General features: G+C 28.3%; 10 protein-coding genes across 10 annotated transcripts; 7 read left to right on the top strand and 3 right to left on the bottom strand.

Moving 5' to 3' along the window:
- Positions 1 to 3,511: 3,511 nt before the first annotated feature.
- On the top strand, positions 3,512 to 3,901 carry BN7_4506 (uncharacterized protein; the record flags this gene model as incomplete). The annotated part of the gene is made up of 1 exon (XM_011274914.1): positions 3,512 to 3,901. The coding sequence occupies one exon, from the start codon at positions 3,512 to 3,514 to the stop codon at positions 3,899 to 3,901; it is 390 nt and encodes a 129-aa protein (XP_011273216.1).
- Positions 3,902 to 5,313: 1,412 nt separating this feature from the next.
- Positions 5,314 to 8,904, top strand: CHS3 (chitin synthase CHS3; the record flags this gene model as incomplete). Its single annotated transcript, XM_011274913.1, has 1 exon — positions 5,314 to 8,904. One exon carries the CDS (start codon positions 5,314 to 5,316, stop codon positions 8,902 to 8,904), a length of 3,591 nt encoding a protein of 1,196 aa, XP_011273215.1.
- Positions 8,905 to 9,012: 108 nt separating this feature from the next.
- MON2 (Mon2p) lies at positions 9,013 to 13,350 on the bottom strand (the record flags this gene model as incomplete). The annotated part of the gene is made up of 1 exon (XM_011274912.1): positions 9,013 to 13,350. One exon carries the CDS (start codon positions 13,348 to 13,350, stop codon positions 9,013 to 9,015), a length of 4,338 nt encoding a protein of 1,445 aa, XP_011273214.1.
- Positions 13,351 to 13,963: 613 nt separating this feature from the next.
- RIM21 (Rim21p) lies at positions 13,964 to 15,496 on the bottom strand (the record flags this gene model as incomplete). The annotated part of the gene is made up of 1 exon (XM_011274911.1): positions 13,964 to 15,496. The coding sequence occupies one exon, from the start codon at positions 15,494 to 15,496 to the stop codon at positions 13,964 to 13,966; it is 1,533 nt and encodes a 510-aa protein (XP_011273213.1).
- A 246-nt stretch (positions 15,497 to 15,742) lies between these two features.
- On the top strand, positions 15,743 to 17,587 carry MSB3 (Rab GTPase-activating protein MSB3; the record flags this gene model as incomplete). Its single annotated transcript, XM_011274910.1, has 1 exon — positions 15,743 to 17,587. One exon carries the CDS (start codon positions 15,743 to 15,745, stop codon positions 17,585 to 17,587), a length of 1,845 nt encoding a protein of 614 aa, XP_011273212.1.
- An 86-nt stretch (positions 17,588 to 17,673) lies between these two features.
- MDY2 (Mdy2p) lies at positions 17,674 to 18,339 on the bottom strand (the record flags this gene model as incomplete). The annotated part of the gene is made up of 1 exon (XM_011274909.1): positions 17,674 to 18,339. The coding sequence occupies one exon, from the start codon at positions 18,337 to 18,339 to the stop codon at positions 17,674 to 17,676; it is 666 nt and encodes a 221-aa protein (XP_011273211.1).
- Positions 18,340 to 18,496: 157 nt separating this feature from the next.
- SHR5 (Shr5p) lies at positions 18,497 to 19,198 on the top strand (the record flags this gene model as incomplete). Its single annotated transcript, XM_011274908.1, has 1 exon — positions 18,497 to 19,198. The coding sequence occupies one exon, from the start codon at positions 18,497 to 18,499 to the stop codon at positions 19,196 to 19,198; it is 702 nt and encodes a 233-aa protein (XP_011273210.1).
- A 413-nt stretch (positions 19,199 to 19,611) lies between these two features.
- Positions 19,612 to 20,862, top strand: PUS4 (pseudouridine synthase PUS4; the record flags this gene model as incomplete). The annotated part of the gene is made up of 1 exon (XM_011274907.1): positions 19,612 to 20,862. One exon carries the CDS (start codon positions 19,612 to 19,614, stop codon positions 20,860 to 20,862), a length of 1,251 nt encoding a protein of 416 aa, XP_011273209.1.
- A 447-nt stretch (positions 20,863 to 21,309) lies between these two features.
- On the top strand, positions 21,310 to 22,788 carry BN7_4498 (Flavin-containing monooxygenase; the record flags this gene model as incomplete). The annotated part of the gene is made up of 1 exon (XM_011274906.1): positions 21,310 to 22,788. The coding sequence occupies one exon, from the start codon at positions 21,310 to 21,312 to the stop codon at positions 22,786 to 22,788; it is 1,479 nt and encodes a 492-aa protein (XP_011273208.1).
- A 1,454-nt stretch (positions 22,789 to 24,242) lies between these two features.
- On the top strand, positions 24,243 to 25,124 carry PCL1 (Pcl1p; the record flags this gene model as incomplete). Its single annotated transcript, XM_011274905.1, has 1 exon — positions 24,243 to 25,124. The coding sequence occupies one exon, from the start codon at positions 24,243 to 24,245 to the stop codon at positions 25,122 to 25,124; it is 882 nt and encodes a 293-aa protein (XP_011273207.1).
- Between the last annotated feature and the right edge of the window lie 984 nt (positions 25,125 to 26,108).

Below are 26,108 nucleotides of genomic sequence, written 5' to 3'. Positions count from 1 at the left end.
TGTTTAAAAAGGATGAAAATTTTTCACATTTTAAAACTTTCCAACAACAATTTTTTAATTTTATCATCAACAATTACAATTACAATTATTCATAAGATCCATAAAGAAGTATGTTTATTGATACATTATGATAGTGCTCCATTCATTCATTTCAATCCAATCAATATCAATGTTTTTGTTAATTTGAATTTAATATGACGATAAAAACGCTGTGCACCAGTCTGACCCTGAAACAAGTACTCTCAGGAAATGAAGCATTGAGTATACCCAAATTTCTGATCTTTATTCAAATTAATTAAATAATTGTTTGATTTATGGAATTGAATATATATGAAATGTGCACACTATTCAATTTAATCTAGGTTTTAGATTTAAAATATTAACAAAATTTATTAGAATTTGAATTGTTTATATAAAACATTTTAATTTATGATTTTTATGAAATAACTTTGATACAATTGTAGATTTACTCTAAACGTACGTTAAATTATAATTATAATTACGCGTTTGTGGCTTTGTCTATTTGTACTTTACAAGTTTACGTTGATGTATTGTGAACAGTTGAACCTTCGACATATTTAAAGTTGCCCGATAATATAGATCAACCAAACTTATCTGTACTTTCAGGTAAAATATTCAATTGCGGACTTCTCAATCATGATTTATGCTAGATTAAATTTCTACACCCAAATATCTTTTACTGATACAAGTTTATTGGTCAAGACTCAATGGATATACGCGCTATAAAAATTTTTCATAGTAATCCCCCTTAAAAATAAATTTCTCGAGGAAAATATTTCAATTTGACAATCAAAGATTAACAAGATTAAATCTCAACAGCCTTCAGGAACTTTATGTAAATCAAAAAAGTCGTTTCTGGAGAATTAATCAATAAAACCAAGAGAAATACTATACATAGCCTTTATATCATGGTTATTCCACCAATTGAACACATTTCAAATGTAAGATCAAATCACTTTTACACCAAATTACATTGGAAATTAGTTTTGAAGTAACGTGTTCAATGTTCAAGTTACAAAAGATAACAAAAAATTGATCTATTAATGGCTGTATTACTTGTTCATAGCCATAGTTAATTGTTCATGATGGTTTGTTGCTGGTTGCTGGTTATTCCATTCATGTTCAAGGCCGATAATCGATACATACAAAACTTTTGCGGAATAAAATTCAAACGCGTAACCTTTTATGTACTATTAACTGGTAACTGGTAACCAAACAACGGAAACAACAGCCTAGTTGATTAAGCAGTAGAAGTTGAAAGTTTTGGAAAAGTTTTGGAAATTGGAAACTTTTAAGGTACATGAATTATAATGATCAACAATCAAATTGGAATCTTGTGTTCAAATCTTTTCCGTTAAATGTTTGACAAATAACGTGTATACCAAGTACTCAAGTACTTGTAGTTCTCCTTTGGGTTATCCATTTGTATGGAAAGGGAAGTCTTGAATCCTAAATTGGTTTATAACTTTATACCATTATTACGCGTTTGACACTACAATTACTTATATATGATCAATCATCAATACCAACTGGAAACAAAGACAATGGTGAGCTTCATAACTTCATGTAACACCGTTGAGAGCTTATACGATCGAAGGTTTGGTAACTTACAAGTGAAGAGCTTCATCAAATTTCATACTTTAACATTCCTTATGAATTTGATGATTTCTTTCAACATTCCAAATTCCATGATTGTAGTAGTTTATGGAAATTACCATATTGAGTTGTTTTAAAGATCTACATTTACTTAACTTGAACTAAACTTGAAATGCCAATTGGCTCACCTTAAATCCCCATTGGTAAGTTGTAGCTTCTGCCTAGCTTCTGCCTAGCCTCCTTCTAGCACACTAGCGCTCTCTTTGAAGGCTTCTCCTTAGCTTAGAGTACCCCTCAGCCTAGAGTTCAGTGCAAGTTGTGTTTAAGCTGATATACTTGAACCAGAATTAATTGACATATCATGGGTACTTGATCAAACATCAATTGAATCAAGAAACTGATATAATTTGAGGTCTATATTCAAGCTTGAAATCAATAATCTGAAGGATATAGTGGACCTTCTTTATCTTATAGCGCGCTGTGAATTGTTTCTATTAAGCTGATCTTAATGATCATTAAACTAGACTTGAACTACTCAGAGAAGTACAACATGTTTTTATGGTCGCCTGTCGCCTGTCACTAATAAACTTTTAATAATTGACGCGTTCACCAGTTGATTGGAGTTGTACTGTTGTACTTGTCTTAGACATGATCTTAATCATAAAGACATAAAGACGACTCCAATTACATTTACCTATTTAAACCGATAATCTTCGTTAACTATTGTTCAACCAGTGTAATCGTTAATCATAATTGAAATGGTTTTGGTATAGAATTGAACATGTATCACTGCTTATTTAGCGTTACATTATCACTTGTCACTTGCAATCACACTTGATACAAATAAACATTTGTGACAGTTTGAAGTTTGAACTGATACTAGTCATAAGTAATTGTACCAATTATTAAACCTTAAGCTTTATATGTAAATACTAATATTCAACTTCCAACTTCCAACACTCCACTTTTTTGATAACAAATACTTTACAAATTCTATGGACTTTTCCCAATCGAGTTCAACTTCACAAATTATAAAGCCTTTAAAATCCTTAAATCGATAAAATCCATAAAGTTTTTCCAATTGATTCGCATTTTTGGTGTTTTTGGTAAATCTTTAAACGAAAAATTTTTCCATCTGTGAGATTTAATGCACCTTTAAAGGCAGGTTCAACTAATTCAAATCGTAACGAACTTGGTGGACGTATAAATTACCAGTCCGCTAATTTGCTATACGTTGACTGCTTTTGAAAGCTTTAGGCTACTATCATGAGTTCACTGTTCAAACTTCAACTCCTTTACCATTTGGTTAACGTACACCAATTGTCCTTACACCTTAGAACTTAGAACGTAATTACTGCAACAGGTATTAAAATTCTGGTTAAGAAGTTGGAACCTTTGTTCAACAGCATGATCTCTTAAAATACTGATAGTAGTACCAATTATATCCTAGGTTGAGCAATGAGTATTAATGTTTCCCGCTTAAAAGTTACAATCACATAGAAATTTCCACCTTTCCAAACTCCCAATTTAAATCTCAACTTCTCAGATTGATCAACACGTAAAAGGCATGTTTTAAACTGTCGTACATAAATAAGCAGAAACTAACAATTACGCACGTTAAAATCTGCCTTACAGGACCCAGGTAAATCTAATGTACTGCAACTTTTCAAAAATGTTATGGAAAAAGCAAGTACCGTATGTAAGGTATCGAAACTTTAACTTTTGAATTTTTACTCCAAATTTTTATTGATAACGTTAAATGTCAATTGGAAATTATATAAATATAAACTATTCCCCATGTCCTTAATCGTTTATTAGTTGACAAGCTTGAAATCCTGTCATTCAATATCAATAAAACTTTTACATTCCTTTAAAATATACAATATCAAATACAATGATGCAACAACAACAAAGACCAAATACAACTGAATTTAGAAGATATCCAAAAAACACTTGGAGATTAACAAAATTACAACAAAGATATGTTCAATTGAAAAATGAAGAAGAATCAAAAGAAGATTTAATTACATATTCAAGAAGTGAACAAGAATTAAGAAAACATTTATTAAATAATTTTAGTTTTATTGCAAATGGTGATTTAAATTTAAATAATTCAAATCAATCAACTGAAACTTTTGAACAAGATAAACATTCATTATCTTCAATCCCATCATTAATTAGTGCAAATACTTCAAGTCCAAGTTTATCTTTCCAATCTAATTTTAATGAAGATGATCATCAACCACAATTAGTTTCTGAACATTTAGAAAAATACCAAGGTTAAATTTCCATCTGTTGGTTAGATGTTTATCAATTTAAATATCAATACTAAAGGTTTATCTCGGTGAATTTATCCGTTCCCAATAAAAGGCTTCAAGTACAAATGGCTGCTTTAAGAAAGAATCACATTAACAGGTTTTAATGGAGGGTTATCAGCTCTAGAAGGTTCTCAACTGCTGTTTACCAAGAGTTTAAGAAGCTATTATCAAAAATTTGGTAAAGCTTTTAACAGTTAACTACAAGATCTAGCTTCAAATTAATGAAGAGATCTTATGGACTAGATCTTTGTGAAATATTTAAGGAATTTTTTATATATCAATCAAGGTGTACATAAAGATTGCGATTATTTGAGTATGAACTTTAGGGTTTCATATAGGACTTTACTTATTTATAGATTATATACTATAATTCATTTATTTAAGTATATTTATTTGATCATGTAGAGCTGATTATAATGAATACAATTCAGTGTAATAATATCGTTCAATTGAAGTTTTAATTAATATTATAGATCCAGAATAATGAGATCGTATATTTCACCGAGGCACCACAGTAATATCTTGAACTTATAAAATTGAGTCCTTTACATTCTCTGACCAATTCAGGACTCCAGAGAAAACCTAAGGATTCATATATAAGTTCCATAATAATTTTAGTAATATTACCTCTGCTTTAAAGTGAACCGCTAAAATTTCATATTGAAAGTTACCGAATTTGGTTAAAATGGCGATTAATTTAAATATAACGCGTCGCATTTACGCAAATTCCATCTGAAACAGGAACAAACACGAAAAACGAGGCTCAAAAATTACCGTATCCAGTAATGTGTAGAAATATTTTTCGTGCAACCACACTTAAAAGGGAAATCCACATAGTAAAGCTTTCGCCAATTTTCGTAATTTATAAGCGAAAATTATGATTTATTTTTAATTTTTTTGCATTTTCGATCTGAAATGAAAACAAAAAAAAAAACATCAACAAAAACAAAAAAAAAAACAAAATTTAAAACAAGTTTAAAAAATTAACAAATCATCAACAATTTAAAAGTCAACCGCTGAGTTTTAAAACCCATAAAATCGCATCCAAAAACTTCATTTTAAGGAAGCGCTCTGCTGCTTATATTCATCAACTTTCGTTTTACCCATTTTTGGAAAGTTTGGAAGTGTTCAATTGTCAAAATTTTGGTTTTGGTTTCATTTCCATTCTTCTAGACTCTTTTTTTTTTTTTGGCCTTGATCTCGGTTAGATCACAAATACCCATTCTTGAACGTGTCTTTATAATATCAAAAGAGAATTCATAAATTACCATTTATTTATATCCTAATCATTAGGTTATTTATTCTACATTACATTATACATCATCAACTTTTGTTTGAAATATTTTCAAAGAATTGAATAATAAATCATTCCCCCATAATGTTTAGATCTGGTTCACTGAAAAGATCAAGTCTGAATAGATATGAATCCTTTGATGATGAATCACAACTAGAAAGTCAATCAAATATTGAAAGAAAAAGATCTTTGATTAGACCTGAAAGAAATGATTTAAATAATCCAAATAATCCACATTATTATTATGCCCAATTAGCTACTCAAGAACAAGATCATATAAATGTTAATCCTTCATCAACTGGTATAGATCCAACTAGATTAGATAGATCAAATAGTAAAAAATCACATAGATCAAACTTACCAAGAAACTCTTATCAAAGTGAAAGATCAAATATCGGTGGTGGTGGTAATGGTCCTTCAGTTGATCATAATAACATCCCAGGAATTCAATTAGAAGATTTAGGTGCAGCATCAAGTTCTGAACAAGAATATAAACCTGAAGGAAGAGAAATTTATGGGTTGAATGATGAATATGATAGTCCTTTTACAAATAAAAAACAATCATCTGCCCCTTTATTACCATCTACAAATCATCAACCTAAAACTTTGAAATCTCAAGAAAAACCTCATGGTTTATCATTTTGGCAAGCTTATTGTTATGCTATAACATTTTGGGCTCCTGGATCCTTATTGAAATTATTTGGTATGCCTAAAAAAGATAGACAAATGGCATGGAGAGAAAAAATTGGTCTTGTTACTTGTATCTTATATATTGGTGCTTTTGTTGCATTTTTAACTTTTGGTTTCACTAAAACTGTTTGTAATCATTCAATTCAAAAATTTAGAACAAGTGAAGTTGGTGCAGGTTATTTAGTTATTAATGGTAAAGCATTTGATTTAACTCAATCATCACATCCTGAAGCTGCAGGTATTCCTTCAGGTTCAAATATTTTATATCCACCTATTGATGCTAGTGGTAAAGATGCTTCATTTTTATTTCAAAATGTCAATGGTAATTGTAAAGGTTTAATTACTCCAAAGGATAATTGTACAATTCCAACAGATGATGATGGTAATTTGGCTTGGTATATGCCTTGTAAAATGTTTACACGTGATGAAAAATCAACTCCAAATTTCACAGTATCTGAATACTATGATGGTTATGCTTGTCATACATCATCTGAAGCTAGAGATGCTTATTATAGTTTGAAAAATAGTGCAGATGTTTATTTTGATTGGAAAGATTTAAATGACACAAGAAATTTCGTTGTATATTCTGGTAATGTTTTAGATTTGGATCTTTTAGATTGGATTCAATACACAGATCTTGATTATCCATCATTATTTGATGAATTGAAATCTTCTTCAATGAGGGGTTATGATATTTCAATTTTACTTGCTGATGTTGAAGATAGAAAAGCTGCTAAATGTTTAAATGAACTTATCAAAGTTGGTGTTGTTGATGCTGATACAATTGGTTGTATTGCATCACAAGTTGTTTTATATTCTTCATTAGTTTTCATCTTATCTGTTGTGTTTGCCAAATTTATTTTAGCCTGTTTTTTCAAATGGGTTATTTCTCCAAGACAAGGTGCAGATATTGTTAACAATAATGAAATGAATAAAAGAAATAATGAAATTGAAGATTGGTCAGATAACATCAATGCTCAAGGTCCAATCAAACCAGCTAGAAAACCACAAGATTATCACAAACGTTCAGCTTCTAGAATGAATTTAGTTAGAAATTCAAGATATAATATGGCAAGTGAATTAGATGATTATCAAAATCAACAAAATTATGTTAGATATGATCCAAATATGACTGATGTAAATGGTAACCCAATGACAACAATGGCAATTCAAGCTGCTAATAAAAATAAAAATAAATCAACTTTATCACATTCTAAAAGTGCATCTTTGAATAATTTGAGTATTGCACCATATCAAACAAGAAATACATCTGTATCAAATTTGGCTGCTTTAGATACTATCACTACATTAGATCCAGATATTATTCATCCAAATGTTGTTCCACAACCACCTATTGATTATCAACCATTCAATTATCCATTAGCCCATGTTATGACCCTTGTTACTTGTTATTCTGAAGATGAAGAAGGTTTAAGAACTACATTAGATTCAATTGCAACAAGTGACTATCCTAATTCTCATAGATTAATTGTTATTTTGTGTGATGGTTTAATTAAAGGTTCTGGTAATGATATGACAACCCCTGAAATTGCATTAAATATGATGACAGATTTCTCAGTTGAACCTGAAAATGTTAAACCATATTCTAATGTCGCTGTTGCTCAAGGTGAAAAAAGACATAACATGTCTAAAGTTTATTCAGGTTTCTATAAATATGACTCTTCAACAGTTCCTGTTGAAAAACAACAAAGAGTTCCAATTTTAACAATTGTTAAATGTGGTACACCAAAAGAAGCAACATCAGCTAAACCAGGTAATAGAGGTAAACGTGATTCACAAATTATTTTAATGTCATTTTTACAAAAAATCACTTTTGATGAAAGAATGACTGAATTAGAATATGATATTTTATTGAATATTTGGAGAATAACTGGTCTTTTAGGGGATATGTATGAAATTGTTTTAATGGTTGATGCTGATACTAAAGTCTATCCTGATGCTTTAACTCATATGATTGGTTCAATGGTTAAAGATCCAGAAATTATGGGTTTGTGTGGTGAAACTAAAATTGCCAACAAGCGTCAATCATGGGTTACTGCAATTCAAGTTTTTGAATATTATATCTCACATCATCAAGCAAAAGCTTTCGAATCTGTCTTTGGTGGTGTTACATGTTTACCAGGTTGTTTCTGTATGTACCGTATTAAAGCTCCAAAATCTGCTGATGGTTATTGGGTTCCTATTTTAGCTAATCCAGATATTGTTGAAAGATATTCTGATAATGTTGTTGATACTTTACATAAAAAGAATTTATTATTATTAGGTGAAGATCGTTTCCTTTCAACTTTAATGTTGAAAACATTCCCAAAAAGAAAACAAGTTTTCGTCTCAAAAGCTTGTTGTAAAACTGTTGCTCCTGATAAATTCAAAGTTTTATTGTCACAAAGAAGACGTTGGATTAATTCAACTGTTCATAATTTGATGGAATTGGTTTTAGTTAATGATTTATGTGGTACTTTCTGTTTCTCAATGCAATTTGTTATTGGTATTGAATTGGTTGGTACATTAGTTTTACCTGCTGCTATCTCTTTCACCATTTATGTTATCATCGTTGCTATTGTCTCTAAACCTACACCAGTAATGTCACTTATTCTTTTAGCTTTGATTTTGGGTTTACCGGGGTTGATTATTATTATTACTGCATCACGTACCTCATATTTAATTTGGATGTTTATCTATATTCTTGCTTTGCCAATTTGGAATTTCGTTTTACCAGCATATGCATATTGGAAGTTTGATGATTTCAGTTGGGGTGAAACAAGAACAATTGCTGGTGGTGATAAAGGTCATGAAGATGGTGAAGGTGAATTTGATCATTCTATGATTAAAATGAGAAGATGGAGAGAATTTGAAAGAGAACGTCAAGCTAGTGGAAATAATAGATTGGAAGTTCCAAGAAACGCATGGGATCCGTCACAACATGAAAAGAACGATGCAGATGTATCTGTTGAGATCTTGAACTGAATTCAAATTTGAAATTTTGAATTATACATAGTACATAACTACAAACGTTTGGGTCTTGGATAGACCTTTGAAATATATAGAGAAACAAACACACCAATGCATTCATATTTATTGATTATATGATTGTTTGTAGTAAAAATCGTTGGTTATATTTCTAACTAAAACCTCTGATTCTTTATGCCTAGATAAAGAGGAAACATTCTGTAGGAAATAAGGGAACACATTCCATAATGGCTTAAAATCATCTCTTTCATCATTTTGTATCTTTGATATTAATTGTTGTAACAAAGTGAATGTGATTATCTGTTCTTCTTGTTGGACAGAACTTATAGGCCCATTATTAAGAAGTTTTTGAGATCCTGAATATCTTTTCAATAACAACAACAACCTAGATACCAGATATGGTAAAGAAATTTTAAAGATTTTTTTCAAAGCATTGCTTCCTTCTTCAAAATAATCATTAGAAATTCCGCTAAATTTGAATAAATCTTCAATACAAATTTTTCTGAAACTTTGTTGAGATAGATTCTTAATAGATTCTGTTGAATAATCATTGAAGGGTTTAGATAAAATAAATTCTGAGATTTGGTTTGGTGTATCACATGTCTCAAAAAGGTATTTTTCAATTTCATCCTTTTCATATAAAAATGATGACTGCCATAAGGATCTGATAAACTCTTCAATCACTTCAGGTGCAATTGTACTTTGATCAACGTATGATAAGACTTTGCTTTTATATTTGTTATAAATTTCAATGTTGAATTTTTCATCTCGATTTTTATTTGCAACAGGTGTAGTAGAAATGATTGAGTTTATAATTAATTGCCAAATTTCTTTCTTGGATTCAGCATTATCTTCTTCATTTGAGCTTTCTAAAAGTGGAGCAACTTTTGAACTGAGTTCCAACAGCACAATCGACGCTTTTTTCCATAGTTCATATTTATCAAGGTTTTTGTTGTGATCTTCATCTTCTATTTCACTTTGAACAGCCTCCAAGAGATTCTTGAAAACTTTAGCAAATAATTTGTTGTTGATCATATCTGCGAAATCAGTGATGGAAGATATATATTTGTCTAGTAACTCAATAGATTTTTCACTTATTGCTATAAAGCTAGGAACTTCTTTTCCTTTTCCTTGAAGTTTCTTTAAAATTCTAGTTCTTGTCTGGAATGGTAACAAAGTGATAGATGAAATATGTGATAAAATTAATGATAAAATTTCAAAATCATCAGCAGCATCTATTAATTTTAAATTATCCAAAATAACATCTTGTAATTTTGTTGGTTTTGTTATATCTTTGGTGAAAGATGGCAAGAATGGGAATCTTATTGCACTATTGAAGATTGTAAGTGCTTTTTCAATCTGGTTACTAGATAATCTTTTAGGTTTGTAAATAAAACTGAATGAAGATATGAGCTCTTCCACTGCATCTTGATATTTATCAGCATCTGAAATAACATAAGTGATTGCTTGTGAAGACCAAAAATCAAATAATATTTCAAATATTTCATCTTCAATGTTCTTGAAAGAAGATACAATTTGATGGAATGATTTGTAAACAGAAAAAGTTATGTTTGTGGATTTCAACAATAACAGTCTATTGAAAAATGATATCAAACCTCCCCAATATACAGTACTTGAAACTTCTAAAAAGAATCGACTATATAGCTCAGTCAAACCTTTTAAAACTATAGAAATACTATTTTGATATTCTGGATCTATTTCTGTTTTACCATTTGTATTTTTGTTGAAATTTATTTCTAATAGTTTTTTTATAACAGTATCATAAGTAATATCCCAATCCAAATAAGTACCATGTGATTCAACAATTCTAAAAAATGTTTGTATGGCACCGTTTCTAACTTCTGACCTTGAATCATTAAAAGAATTCACTAAAGAACCTAACAGGTATAACCAAATATCACGAATTTTCGAACTTTCATCTTTATTATCTGAAGGTGATTGATTGGACATCAATTGACGGAAATAGTCACTCATTAACCAATAGTAACTTATAGCAGAGAATGAAACATTCAGATCATATTCTTGATTGATGAAATTTTCTAAAACGTTAATGACACTTTGAAGAATATTTAATGGAACAGTTTGTAAAAAATCATTTAATAATAATTGTAAAATTTCAAAAGCTGATTTTAACAATTGTTTCTGTGATCCTAAATTCTTGGAAACTTCAAAAAATTTAAAAGGACAATTAATTATATGAACAACAGATTCCCATGAATGTGATAAATGAGTTCCAAATCTATCAAGAAGTTCATTTAGTGTTTCTAAAGTATCATGAATCATTTCAGATTCTGAATTTGAAATATTTGCTTCACCTAAAGATGAAAGTAATTTATCAACAACAGTTGCTAATGAATTTAAAAGTTCTGATTCTATATAAATTTCATCAAATTGAGAATCTGAAGAAAAAGCCACTGCTGCTAAATGTTTTGTAGATTGATTAAAAGTTGCATTAGCAACAACTCTTAATTCTGGATCAATTTCAGAAGAAGTTGAAGTATCTGTTAATACCTCTGCAATACTTGACCAATTTTTATTTTGTTTTTCTAATAATCTAGTAGCATTAACTCTTGATATAACTGCTAATTTCTTAATAAAATAATCTCTATTATAAGGGCATAATGTAATTTTATCATCAACTATTGGATCTGTAGTTTCAATTTTATTGAAAACAACAAATCTTGCAATTTTAATAATTTCATCTAAAGTTTCTGTAAATGCTTCATTATCATAATCAACTGTACTTTCAAATAATTTTATAAATAAACTTTCTGTTGATTTTAAGTCGGCAGGTGTTAAGTCTGGTTTTGGTGGTTGTTCTTTAAATGAAAATGTTGATGATGGACCATTTATATAATAATCAAACCATTGGAAAGTTGGTAATAAAAATTTCCAACTTTTTTTCAAAGTAGGACCTAATGCTATAACAAGACTAACAAATGCTCTAAATATTATAATATGTCTTGAATTAAGATATCTTTGATGAATTTTAGTTAATGATGGAGATGATGGAGATGAAACAATGGTATGACTTAAAGTTTCCACTATAGTTTCACTTATAGTTAAAGATTTTGAATTATTATTATTATTATCCTTGGTAAAATTATTACTTATAGTGGCAATTGAAAATAAAGTTAATAATGAATTTTTTTCTGCATTTAATCCCAAGACACCAGAAGCATGACAAAATTTTTGTAAAGCTCTTATTAAAGAATGAAATAATTCATTACCAAGTGATGCATATAAAAATTCAGTACCAATAGATATAATACTTCTTGAATTTGAAGTAACTAATGATTTAATTTGTTGAGCTTCAATATTATGTTCTTGTTGTTCAGAAGTTAATTCATTGAAAAAAACATAAGTATTTGAATCTGTTGTAGAAATTTCAGTGACAAAATTACCAATTCCTTCAGCAAATGAATTTGTACATGATAAAATTAAATAAATTGTATATGGTCTTGGTGCAGGTGGTGCTTCATTTTTATCTAAAAGATCAAGATATTGAATTCTTAAACTACTATTTTGAATAGTTATAGCTTGTTCAGTTGTTGGAACTAGAACAATATCATTAACTTGTAATATTTTAGTGGCCCAAGGTTCTCTAATAATTTCTGAACAAACATCTAAGAAATTATATAAAACTTTTTTCTTGTCATCATGATTATCATATGATGTGAAAATAAATTTAACTAGTTTAAAATCATTAAAGATTTCTTTAAAAATTTCTAATGATAAGATTTTTTTCCAATATGGTAATGTTGATTCTTTTGAAATTGAATGTGTTAATAATGATAACATAACTTCTGTTTCAATTTCTAATATTGATACTTGAGTTTTAATTAATAAAAATATAATTCTTGAAACTCTAACAACTATTGGGAATTCTTTATGATTTGAAAAAGATCTGAGGACTAATGGAGTAATTTTAGTTCTTAATATAAATCCTAATTCAACATGATTTAAAAAGACATTTTGATAATTTGATAAAACATTTTCCAACAGTTCATAACCAAATAATTCTGGTAAAAATTTAAAAGTTAGGAATTTTGGAGGTTGACGTTCAATTAATGCACATAAATCATTCAAAAGTCTATAAGTATCATAAGCTGCAGAACCAATTTTTAAATCTTCATCTTCATCAATTTTCACAGTGAATTCTTTTGCAACTTCATCAGATTTATCTTCATCAACAACTTTATCTAATAATGAAAGAACTAATTGTTGTTGAGTAGCAGCAGATGTATTTACCACCATTGGAGTTTTACCAGGAGATTGTAACATTGAACAAATTAATAATAATTTTGAAACTAATGGACCATTAATAAATTGTCCATAAATTTGAAACATTGAAGGTAATGTTTGTAAAACTTTCAATTGAATATCCACAGCTAAATGAGTAGCTTCTATAAATGCATCCATTAACAGGTCTAGTTTGGATATAGGTATTGCTCTATATGATATAAGTTTATTTAAACATTGTATTGCAATTGTACTAAATTTTGCATTTCTTGTTGAACATGATAAAAGGAATGGAGTTATAAAATCAGGATTTGAAGATAAATTTTTCAAGAAATTTGATTCATTAGTTGTGGATTTATCAAATGATTTCAATGAATTTAAAGATCTTTCAGCAGCCTAACAGAGAGTTAATATATTGTTTTTCCAATTATTTTATTGTTAATTTTGTTTTATACTCACATGCTTAATTTCTGTATTTCGTCTTCGAGATTCAGATACCAAATTTGTCAATTCTGTGGTGAGTTGATTGAGAACTGACATTATCCCAGAGAGCTATTCAATTGAATAAAATAATAATAAAGCTTTGAATCTTTGAAATGTTTTGTTTTCGTTCTTTTTGTTGATGTTTCCATGTTTGACACGATCACATATAAGCGTTGTTGAGATCCGGTTGGGTGGTCGGAACTGATTAAGCATATATAAACTACAAATTTTCATTTTATTTTCATTTTATTTTCATTCGTTAATTCATTAATTCATTATTATTGTTGTTATTATGTGGATGATCTGTTAATTACACAGCATTGTTCCCTCGTAGTAAATGTTCTGATCCTTGGTGGTTTGAAGAAGAAGAAGTCACTGGTGATTCATCCTCACTATCTATAACAACTTCCTTTTTGGAATAGATATAAACCTCTTTACGATTTGCATTGTTTGCCCGTTTTTGACGTTGTTCATTCTCTCTTGCAGTACTACTCACACTCACAGATCTAGGAACAGCTAAACCATATGCAATGACTTGATCAGTGAAATACATTAATGTATTTGTAGTGTTACTGAATGTATCTTTAATTTTACTTGTGAATTTAGTCTTGTTTCCTTGTTCATCATGACCTCTTGGTGTATTTCTATTACTATTGCCATTCCCATTTGTATCATTTTGATTACCATCATCATTTCCATCATTATCATTATTATTATTATCATTATTATCATTATCATTTGTATCATTAATTAAATTATTTTGAACATTCTCATCCAAGATTTCATATTTAGCAATATCTCTATATTCATCTTCATAAACAGGTCTCCCCAATACACCTTCTCTTTGTTGATGTCTCTCCAATGCATGAACTCTATTAATCCATTCCCATGGTATCACTGTAACACTAACATAAATTGTTGTATTGAAAATTTCAGATAATTCAGAAACCCAAATATTTGATATATCAGTTATAAAAAATGCAATTTGTAAATTTATAACTAAAAAAGTTAAAATTGTTAATAATATAATACTTTTTTGGAATATAAAATTTCTTTTCCCCAACATATAAATTATAATTAAACCTGAATACATTGTTGCTAATGCAATTCTTAATAAATAAGTAAATGCTGGTAATATTGAAATATCTGAATCTTCAGTTTGATCAAAATTTGAAAAAGTTGATACACCCCAAATAACTTGAGCACAAATTGATAATAAACCACCCAATATAAAACTAACTCTTTTCTCTTTAACTCTTGAGAAAAGTCTTATTATAATTTGTACTTGAGCAAATTGTGCAATTAATACAAAGATAAAATCAATAATATTGAAAACTTCATCACTTTGAAGATCATCTAATAATTTAGCACCATCACTAACACCCAAGGCATGTTGTCGACTTAGAAATATAATTGCACGAACAATTAAAATCACCAAATTTATCGAGGCTAACAAGCTACCAACTCTTAATAACCATGACGGTTTCTGTGTATGATTTGTAAAGACAATAATAGTGAGGAAAATAGCCATTACCGTTGAAACTGTTAGGGAATAAATGATTGGATAAATACTATATTTAAAATCACCATATGTACTTTCCCTGTATTGATTCCATTGTTGTTCCATTTGCGGTAAAGCATTCACACCAAATCTCTTGAAAGATGATAAAACTGGTCCTTCGTTATAACAAAATGGTTTATAATAACTATTTTTCAATACGCTCAAATGCTTTTCAGGTCTGTTAACCATCACAAATCCTTCGTCTAAATTGATTCCGTCACAAATGGAATAACGACGTCTTTTCGGAGCGTAACGCCAGATGACATTCGTTCCAAAGTTCATGATTTGTCACTGAAATAATATGATCAAAGTAATAAATCAAAATGCTTTTTTTTGTTTTGTTTTGATGAATTTCTTTGTTATTTAAAACTCATTTCACTTTTTTTTTTTGATTTTTTTTTACATATTCAGGAAAAGCACATTTTGGATTTTGATTTCATACTTGAAACAGAATTGATTTCAATTATCTTCAAGAGATTCAAGTGGGAAACAAGACTCAAAGGAATCCAGCCAGGATCTAATCAAACCATGTCTGCTCACCAGGGGAAGCCTTCCTTCGAATTGCAGCACAGATCACCTTCGATGCCCAATATCAATAGTCAATATCTCAGGAATGGAGAGACACAAATACCAGGAAGAAATTTTAATAGAAGTAAATTAGACCAGGTAACAACTTTAGATCCAAATAATGGTGAAGATTTCGAGTTTGGTAATAAATCTATGGATAATGATGATAATGATGATGGTGAAGAAGAAGAAGAAGAACAGACAGACCAAGAACCAGATCAATTATTATCAAATCATTTAACAATCCCTACATCAGTTTCAAATAATCAACTATCCCTTACTTCCTCATTTGATAGATCCAATCTTAGTGTTATTGATCTGTATGGTGATGGTGACAATGGCTCTTTTGTTTCAAGTAATGCTGATGCTATGATCCATAATTCAAATGATGATGAAAGTAATAAACATTCCAATGATAATAATAAAGAACTTGATAATAATAATAACAATAATAATACCACACCAAATACACACAATGATTTAGAAACTATTCAAAGCTCAAGAAAATCAGCTTCTAAAATACGGCTTTCAATTGAAGAAAGTCAAACAAAAATTGCATCAAATCGTGATAGATATGGGTTTAAAAAAAGGACAAATTTTATTAATGAAGATCAATATAATGAATGGTGGATTGATTATTCTAAACATTGTTCAAGACGTAAAAAAAAATGGGAATTATTATTTAAAAAAAATGGTTTAGATTTAAATAATGATAATCCAATAAGATTCCCTCCAAAATCTGAAAAATTAAAAAGATATATAAGAAAAGGTATACCTGCTGAATGGAGAGGTAATGCATGGTGGTATTTTGCAAAAGGTGATGAAAAATTAAATAATAATATTGGGTTATATGATAAATTAGTTGAATCAACTATAAATTTACATAATAAAGATTCAGAAATTATTGAAAGAGATCTTAATAGAACTTTCCCTGATAATATTCATTTTAGACCTGATATAACAGGTGTTGATGCAACTAAAACTCCAGAAACTCCATTAATTCAAGCTCTTAGAAGAGTCCTTGTTGCTTTTGCAACTTATCAACCTTCAATTGGTTATTGTCAATCATTAAATTTTATAGTTGGTTTATTATTAATATTTATGGATGAAGAAAAAGCATTTTGGATGTTAGTTATAATAACATCAAAATATTTACCTGGAGTTCATGAAATAAATTTAGAAGGTGTAAATATTGATCAAGGTGTATTAATGTTGGCTATAAAAGAATATTTACCATCAATTTGGAATCAAATTATAAATTTAAATTTTGATGATTCAATTAATCCTGAAAATTCAGATTTTATTGTTAAATTACCTCCAATTACATTATGTACATCAAGTTGGTTTATGAGTTCATTTATTGGAATTTTACCAATTGAAACTACACTAAGAGTTTGGGATTGTTTTTTCTATGAAGATTCAAGTTTTCTTTTCAAAACTTCATTATCAATTTTTAAATTATTAGAAACAAAATTATCTTCAATTCAAGATGAAATGGAAATTTTCCAAATTATTCAAAATGGACCAAAAGATATATTAGATCCTTCAATTTTATTTGATTTAATTTTTAAAAAAAAATTTGGTTTTAATAATTTAAATCAAGATGATATTAATAGGTGTAGAAAATATGTTGCAGAAAGAAGACAAAAACATAAAGATACAATTGATGATTCAAATTTTAATAGAGGTTTATTAAATGAAACTTTATGGCAACCAGATGTTTATGGTTTTAAAAAAGGTTTACCAGGTGTTCATTGGAATAAAAATTTAACAAGAAAAATGAAAAATATTAGGAAGTCGAAATAAACTAATGGTTTAAATAATAAAATTATATACTAGCATTTAAAATATATTAATAAATTTGCATTTAAAATAATTTATACATTCATGATTTAATTTTTGGTTAATTCCCAACCTTTTTGTAATCTTGATATCACAACAGTAGAGTCTAAACCTTTGGATTTCAATAATTCACCAATATCATTCCATGGTATCTGTATTTCAGGTTTAATTTGATCAATATTTGAAATTTCAGGTTCATCATCATTAATATTATCATTATCATTTGAACCTGAGCTTGGAATTGGTGTTGGTGTATTTGATTTATTAATCATAACTGTGAATGTAATTTCTTCATCTGTACCAAGAATTGAACTTAATAATGAAGAATCTTGAATAACTTTACCTTTAACAAGGAATTTTAATTGAGAAGGATCTAATTCTCTCAATTCATTTTGGGATTTAATTAAATCAGATTTAATTTTAAATATTGTGATATTTGAATTAATTTTAGAATTGATGTTGAATCTTGGAGGTTTTATAGATTTGAAAGTGACATTAACAAGTTTCCCATCTTGTGAACCATTGGAAATTAAATCTCTATCATTTGATTTCTTTGGATTTGGTAAATTTGGTAATTTAATACCCAATGTCTTAATTTCTTTCAAATCTTTCTTATAAGAATCTTCCAAAACAATGTTGGAATCTGAAATTGAAAGTAAAGTTAAATAGTTAGAAGCGAATTCCTTTTCTGAGTGGATGGTTTGTATTTGTGACATTGTGTTGGTTGTTTGTTGTATGTTTGTTGTGAGTTTGTTGATTTGGTTTAAATTTCAAAGAATATTTTGAATTTTTATACTTTAATTTTCTCGAGAAAACAATTATACTCACTAAATTACCTCCAAATTACTATCAACTCATTAAACAACTCATCAAATGTCCATGGATAATAACCATTCTCAAAGTCATTCTCCCAGTGAATCTGCTACAATCAACCATTCAGATTTACAAATTTCGAAAAAGGAATCATTGGAATTACAATATGGGAACAATGTAAATAAAGGTATTAATTCTTATCAAAATAACCAACAAAATGATGAAAATTCAAACAATCAACCTTCAAAACTTCTTTTCTTCAACTATCATGAATATATGGTCAAGAACTACACATCTTTAGAAACAGGAGTATCGGATATTTATGATCAGGCCCTGGTTATTACACATTTCCCAAGTTATACATCATCAGAAGTTGAACAAAAAAGAATTGTAAGAATACCCAGAGTATTTACTGAACAAGGAATCATATATCCACAATTCTCAACTTTACTACCAGGAAGAGAAAGTGCAGCTATAAAATCACAAGATTTAAGTGATGATGAAATTGAAGGATTTATACCAAAAGGGATTTATGATGGTGAATTATTTGGTGTTACTTCTGAAAGTCCATTAAGTAATTATTTTAATGAAGATGAATTTAAATCAATTATGGATAGAATTAATGTTAATTTACAAGATTGTTATACAAGTTCTCATTTATGGAATATTTTAGAATTTATATTTGATATGTTAACTTTTTGGATACTAAGTGATTTTTTCAAATTTCAATCAAAAAGAGTGAGTTTTAATGTGAATTCATAATAATAATGAAAGTTTACTAACACAATGCTTTAGTATTTGGATCAATTTGAATTGTTTATACAAGAATTAAATGAAAAAGAACTATCTGATAAAAGTATAAAGATAATATCACCCAGAAGAACAGCTTATTTATCGGTGAGTATTAATTAATATATTAATTCCAAAAATTTAACACTTGAATTAAAACTAACATGAATGGAAAGATTGATTTTGAAATACCAAAACCTACTTTATGAATATTTAATGAATATTTATGATTTATGAACTATTAATTAAAAGTTGTAGTATATATGGTTAAGCACCTCTGGTCCCGATGAGCTCTCGGGAAAAAAATTTACTTATACTATATCTAATCCTTTTGAATCAAATCTTCAGTACTTATTGAAGAAGACAAATCACAATTAAGTATACAAATGTCTGAAGAATCTCCAGAAATGAATGGTATTTTAGCTATATCAAAACCTCAAGGAATAACTTCCTCTAAATTTTTAGCAGAATTACAAAAAGTTTTCACAGAATCTCCAGTTTTTTCACAACATTTAGCAAATATTAGAGGTAATAAAATGCAAGCAATTGTTCAAACTTCTGGTAAAAGAGCTTCAAAGAGACAAATGCGTAAATATGTTAAAGTTAAAATGGGTCATGGTGGGACTTTAGATCCTTTAGCAACTGGTGTTTTAGTTGTTGGTATTGGGAATGGAACTAAAAAATTACAAAATTATTTACAAGGTACTATAAAAAAATATGAAGCTGAAGCTTTATTTGGTGCTTCAACTACAAGTGGAGATGTTGAAGGTGAAGTTCTTACCAAGAATCAATCATCACATATCACTCAAAAGCAAATTGATGAAATACCTGAAAAATTCATTGGACATTTAAAACAAACACCACCAATTTTTGCAGCTTTAAAAATGGATGGTAAACCTTTATATGAATATGCAAGACAAGGTTTACCTTTACCTAGAGCTATTGAACCAAGAGAAGTACAAATTTATGATTTAGAAGTAATGAATGATACATTAAGTACAAATCATTCATATGATTTTATTAAATCAACAGAATTGAATGAAGGTGAAAATTTAGAAGATGTATTATCTAAAAATCCAACATTAAATGATAATAAACTTTATTTTTCTAAAGAATATACTGAAAAATTAGGTAAAGATAATGAATCATTTGAAATTGATCCACCATTACCAAATGATGGTTCAGATAAAGTTGAAGGTTTTAAAGCACCTTTATTACATTTCACAGCTTCTGTTAGTTCTGGTACTTATATTCGTTCATTAATTAGTGATATTGGAAAATCAGTTCAATCTTCAGCTTATATGGTTAAATTAATAAGGTTAAAACAAGCTGAATGGGAATTAAATAAAAATGTATTTAAATTAGAAGATTTTACAGAAAGACCTCATCAAGTATGGGGGAAAGTTTTGAAAATTGTGTTGGAAAAGGGTGGTGAAGAAGTTCAAGATCTTTCTAAATTATTTGAAAAAGCAGAAATTGAATATAATGAAGAATTAAAGAAAGAAAATGAATTGAAAAATCAAGAAGATAAAGTTGATGAGAATAAAGATTTAAATAATCAAGAAAAAGTTGAAGAAAACTTTGAAAATGATGATAATTCCACTAAAAAAAGAAATATAGATGATGTAGAGCAATGAATGATTAGATTATGTATTGATATATTAGTTTATTAGTAGTTTTATTTGGCATATATCATTTGTACCATATATTAATACTTGTAGCACTTGCTTATATAACCGGATTTAAAATTATTCAACACATTTTCATTTTTGTACCACAAATCACAAATAAAATCACAAATCTATTAAAATTAGAAATAATTATGGCTTCAGAAAGAACAAATGTGTACAATAATGTTAAAGTCAAAATGATCGTAATAACATGATTGAACTAGTCTTTTTTCAATTTAATGGTATGATTTAAAGTGCTGCTTTGATTTAAATTTAAATATCCACAGGGATCCACACTTTTATTAAATAATGGAACCACAGTTTTAAATCATATAAAAAGATGGAAAGTATGGAGGATCAACAATCTATGAATGATTTAAGATGAATCTATAAATCAATAAATCAATACAAGATATGACTCAATCAAATGAAGTTAAGTTACCCAAAAGGGTCAAGAGTATTGCAATCATTGGTGGTGGTGCAAGTGGTGCAATTACTTTAGATTCATTAATTCAAGAAGGTAAATTTGATAAAATTACATTATATGAAAGAAGAGATGTTTTAGGTGGTGTTTGGGTATTAGATCATAATCCAGATCAACTTGATATTCCACCTGGTCAATCACAAGATCAATTAGATCCAAAAGTTGAAATTCCAAATGATTTAAAATTAAATCAAACATTTAAAACTTCAAGATCAAAACAACAAAGATATTTACATACTGCTTCTTATGAGGATTTAAGAACAAATATACCTGAACAATTAATGACTTATAGTGATGAAAAAACTTGGGGTGCTGATCCAAAATTAAAAGTTGAAGAACATTATATTCGTGGGATTGCAATTCAAAATTATATTGAAAGATATATTAATAGACATTCCAAAAATGTTGTCTTAAGAACAACTGTTGAATCAATAAATAAAGATTATAGTATTAAAGATGGTTCATCTCAATTTGAATTAACATTAAGAAAAGAAACTAATTTAAAAGATCAAGATGGTAATTATATTGATGAATGGTCAATTGAAAAATATGATGCTGTTGTTATTGCAACTGGTCATTATCATGTTCCTTATATTCCAAATGTTCCAGGTTTAAATGAAGTTTATCAAAGATTCCCATCTAAAATAAAACATTCTAAAACTTTTAGAGCTTCAAATGATTTTAAAGATCAAACTTTAATAGTTATTGGAAGTCGTGCTTCTGGTGCTGATATTGTGGAAATTGCATCTAATAGTGCAAAATTTATTTATCAATCTAAAAGAAGTGAAGGTCCATTAAGATTTGAAGGTAAACCAAATACACAAGTGAAACCTACAATTACTAAATATGAACTTTTAAATAATAAAGATATAATTGTTCATTTTAAAGATGGTTCAATTGTTAAAAATCCTGATCAAATAATTTATGCTACAGGTTTTAGATTTAGTTATCCATTTTTAAAAGATTTATATCCAAATTTTACAACAGGTTATATTAATCCAGATTTATATTTACATACTTTTAGTATTAAAGATCCATTATTATCAGTTATTGGTGCACCAACAGATGCCATATCATTTAGAGCATTTGAATTTCAAGCTATATTATTATCTAGATTTTTATCAGGTAAAATTCATTTACCATCTTTACAAGAACAAATTGAATGGACACTTGAAAGATTTATTACAAAAGGTGATAATAGAGCATATCATACAATTGATTTAGGAGGAAAATTAGAATATCTTGCATATTTAACAGAATTAGGTGGTGGTGTTGAACCATTAGGTGGAACAGGTAGACCATTTCCAACTTGGACACAATCTGATCTTGAATTACATGCAGCTATTCAAGAACGATTTAAAAAGTTTTTTGGTGAGGGTGAATTAAATGAAGAACAAAAAAAATTATAATATAAAAATTATATTATTCGAGGTTATATATGTATATAGTAATTGATATATAATAATAGTGTATGAATTTATCGTGGTTAATAATATATAAACATGTAGGGATTGGGTGGATGATTAATTAAGGTACGAGATTCAAGGCTATGATGAATATTGATATATAATAATCCTTGAATTGAATTGAAAAATCATATGTTTCTCAAAGCTTCAAGTAGGTAAAAGGAGGAATAATTATGAAGGTTCAATTTATTTGTCTGAGAATTATATGATAAATCTGATAAGACGTGATGTGATTAATTGTACGTAAATGGAAACCAATGACCATGGATGTTCCAAGTTCCAACTTCCAATGTTCCAGTAAATTAAATATGGAGTTTGTACCTGTACCTGTATAGTAATACATAAAATTTATACAGATGTCAGATGTCCATCGATGAACTTTTAGAATCATGTCTAAACTTTAGCATGGCTGGATCGTTGGTTTTTCTTTTGAATTGTTTGTGTTCTTTGATTTACGATTTTCCTTTTGTGGTTCTTTCAACTTGTTTATACATATTTTTCATCGTGACCGCGTTCTGGAGAAGGTCAAAGGTGCATTAAATGCATCAAAGGATCTTGAATTTATAACGGGAATGTTGGTCAATGGTGTTACTTACCTAATACCTACTAGTTAGCTTTTAGGCTTAGCCTTGAATACAATTAACAAAGTTGAGGTCCTTTCAAATTTAACGCGTAATTAAAAGTCAGTGCAAAGTACAAAGTACAAAGTAGTAACAATCGATGAAGGCACCTGTAAGGTTTAAGTGTTTGAACAGATAACACAAACTACTTGTTTTACTCGATAATGCTTGAAAGTTATATGTACTCACTTTACTACTCAACTTGGTTAAATTCAGGAACGTATACAACTTATTAAACCTGACAGTTGATCAACTAATACTACCTGTGTATCGTGATCCATTGATTAAATCAACCACACATTTCTCAGATTTAAACAACAATCCACCATTCACTCAACACACACAATGCAAAGACTCTAGTATCATGACTATCATCTATATCGACTCTAGACTCTGGCCATTAACCATCAACCATTAACCATTAACTATGAGTTTCAAAGTTTCCCCTTTCAGGCTGATAAAAAACGCGTCTCATTTGATAAAGATTTCAAATACCGCGCACTGCATATAAAACGCGACTCCTTAAACCTTCAACTTTCAAACCTTCCTTAATACAACACCGTTTAATCTTTTTTGTTTATGTGAACCTTTCAAGAGTGAAAAAAAATATCAACATGCACAGATATATTAAATTATATATATATATATCCATCATGGTCTCTCACTTTTTTTAACAATTGATATCTGAAAGTATCATCAATAGATTATTATTCAATCAATAGATCAATTAGCTACTACTACAGTCTACTACAACTTATTACATCCATTCGTCACAATATGTCTGATCAACAAGCTCTTCAAATATTAATGACATCTCCAGTCACTCAAGATATATTATCTCATATAGTGAATGTTACTTTAAAAGTTATTCAATGCAAAAAATCAAAATCTATTTATCCTTCACCACCATCAAGTCCAAATCAAAAATCAAAACAATTACCTTCATTAATGACTTTCATCTCTCGTCTTGTTAGATATACAAATGTTTATACTGGTACTCTACTTACAACTTTGGTTTATTTGGAAAGATTAAGAGCTAAATTACCAAAAAATGCTGAAGGTTTACCATGTACTCTTCATAGAATTTTTTTAGCATGTTTAATTTTATCATCAAAATTTCATAATGATAGTTCACCTAAAAATCATCATTGGGCTAAATATACTGATGGTTTATTCAAATCTGAAGATGTTAATTTAATGGAACGTCAATTACTTTCATTATTAGATTGGGATTTATCTGTTACAAATGATGATTTAATTCAAACTTTGAAAAGATTTATTGATCCAATAAAGAATGATTTAAGAAGAACATCAAAAGTTCGTCGTCATATGATTAAACAAAAACAATCACAACAAATTTCAACTTCAACTTCATCATCATCATTATCTTCATCTTCATCTTCATCTTCAATTCAAAATTTAACTTTACAAAAAGATCAACAACATTATAGAAGTATGTCTGCTTCTTCAATTTCATCATTGTCATCTTGTTCATCAATTGATTCTTCACCAGAAAATGAAATGAATTTATCCACAGAAATCAATCATTCTTACATTCCATATCATTCATCTAAAGATTTATCATCATATAATCAACAACCTCAATTATCTAATGAATTGAATGAGTTCAACTATATGATACCGAGTTATCTACATTAAAGAGTGATAGTTATTAATTAACGCTGGCGGGTTTTTATTTTCATTAAATGGTTGGTTATTTTGGTTTAAATTTAAATTATGGGTTATATAAAGGTTTTCATTTCTTTTGGGTTTTAATTTTCTTTTTTTTTTTTGATTTATAGATTTTTTAATTATTATGATAAATTCGTTATATTATACAGCTTGTAAAATAAATTCAATATATATATATATATTATTTTAAATAGTTATTCATATTTTTTCTTAATTGGAGCTGTTCTGATTAAGACCAAAAGTACAATATTTACGACATGATCTGTTAAATTGGTGTATTAATGACGTATATACTAACTATATAGCTGCTTTTCACGTTAAGAGTTCAGTCAGAAAAATTTATAGATTAATTATATGAATTAAAATTGTATATTTATATATAAATTGAAATGTATTCACTCATGATCCATCAAAAATCAAACATATATAAACCTTTACGCCTTTAATATTAAAACAATATAGTTCAATGTAGTCATACACTAACCCCATAGTATATCTATCTCCACAGTTTCTCTGTATAATTGGATTGGAAGTGAAGATTAACTCTTTAATGTAACATCGGAGAAGGTTGATTACTGCTTCGCTTCATACTTGATTGTTGACGTATTTAATTTATTGCAATTACTGACTTTATGATAATCATCATGCAGTAATTCCAATGTATGCTTTAAATCTGGTCAGCAACAATTCGAACCTTCAAATTTATATAATTGAAATTTATGAAGTACATTATAATTTTGGTGATCAATTAAGTAGTAAAACCAAAAGGTATATTATAAGTTTCAATATATCTGGTTCTATAAATATTTAAGCAAGTGTGTTTATAAATGAAGTTTTCCGTTAGATCTTATAATTCTCCTTTCCTTGAGTATTTTATGTATAAAAAAAATATATATCAACACTTGATATCTTGATATATATTAAAAGTGATAGTTTGTTTCCTTTCTAAGT

Source organism: Wickerhamomyces ciferrii, contig 00168 (assembly GCF_000313485.1).
Source record: "Wickerhamomyces ciferrii WGS project CAIF00000000 data, strain NRRL Y-1031 F-60-10, contig 00168, whole genome shotgun sequence".
Lineage (NCBI taxonomy): Eukaryota > Fungi > Ascomycota > Saccharomycetes > Phaffomycetales > Wickerhamomycetaceae > Hansenula > Hansenula ciferrii.
The sequence above is the reverse complement of the archived record's forward strand: the minus strand, read 5'-3'. Positions and strand labels throughout refer to the sequence as shown.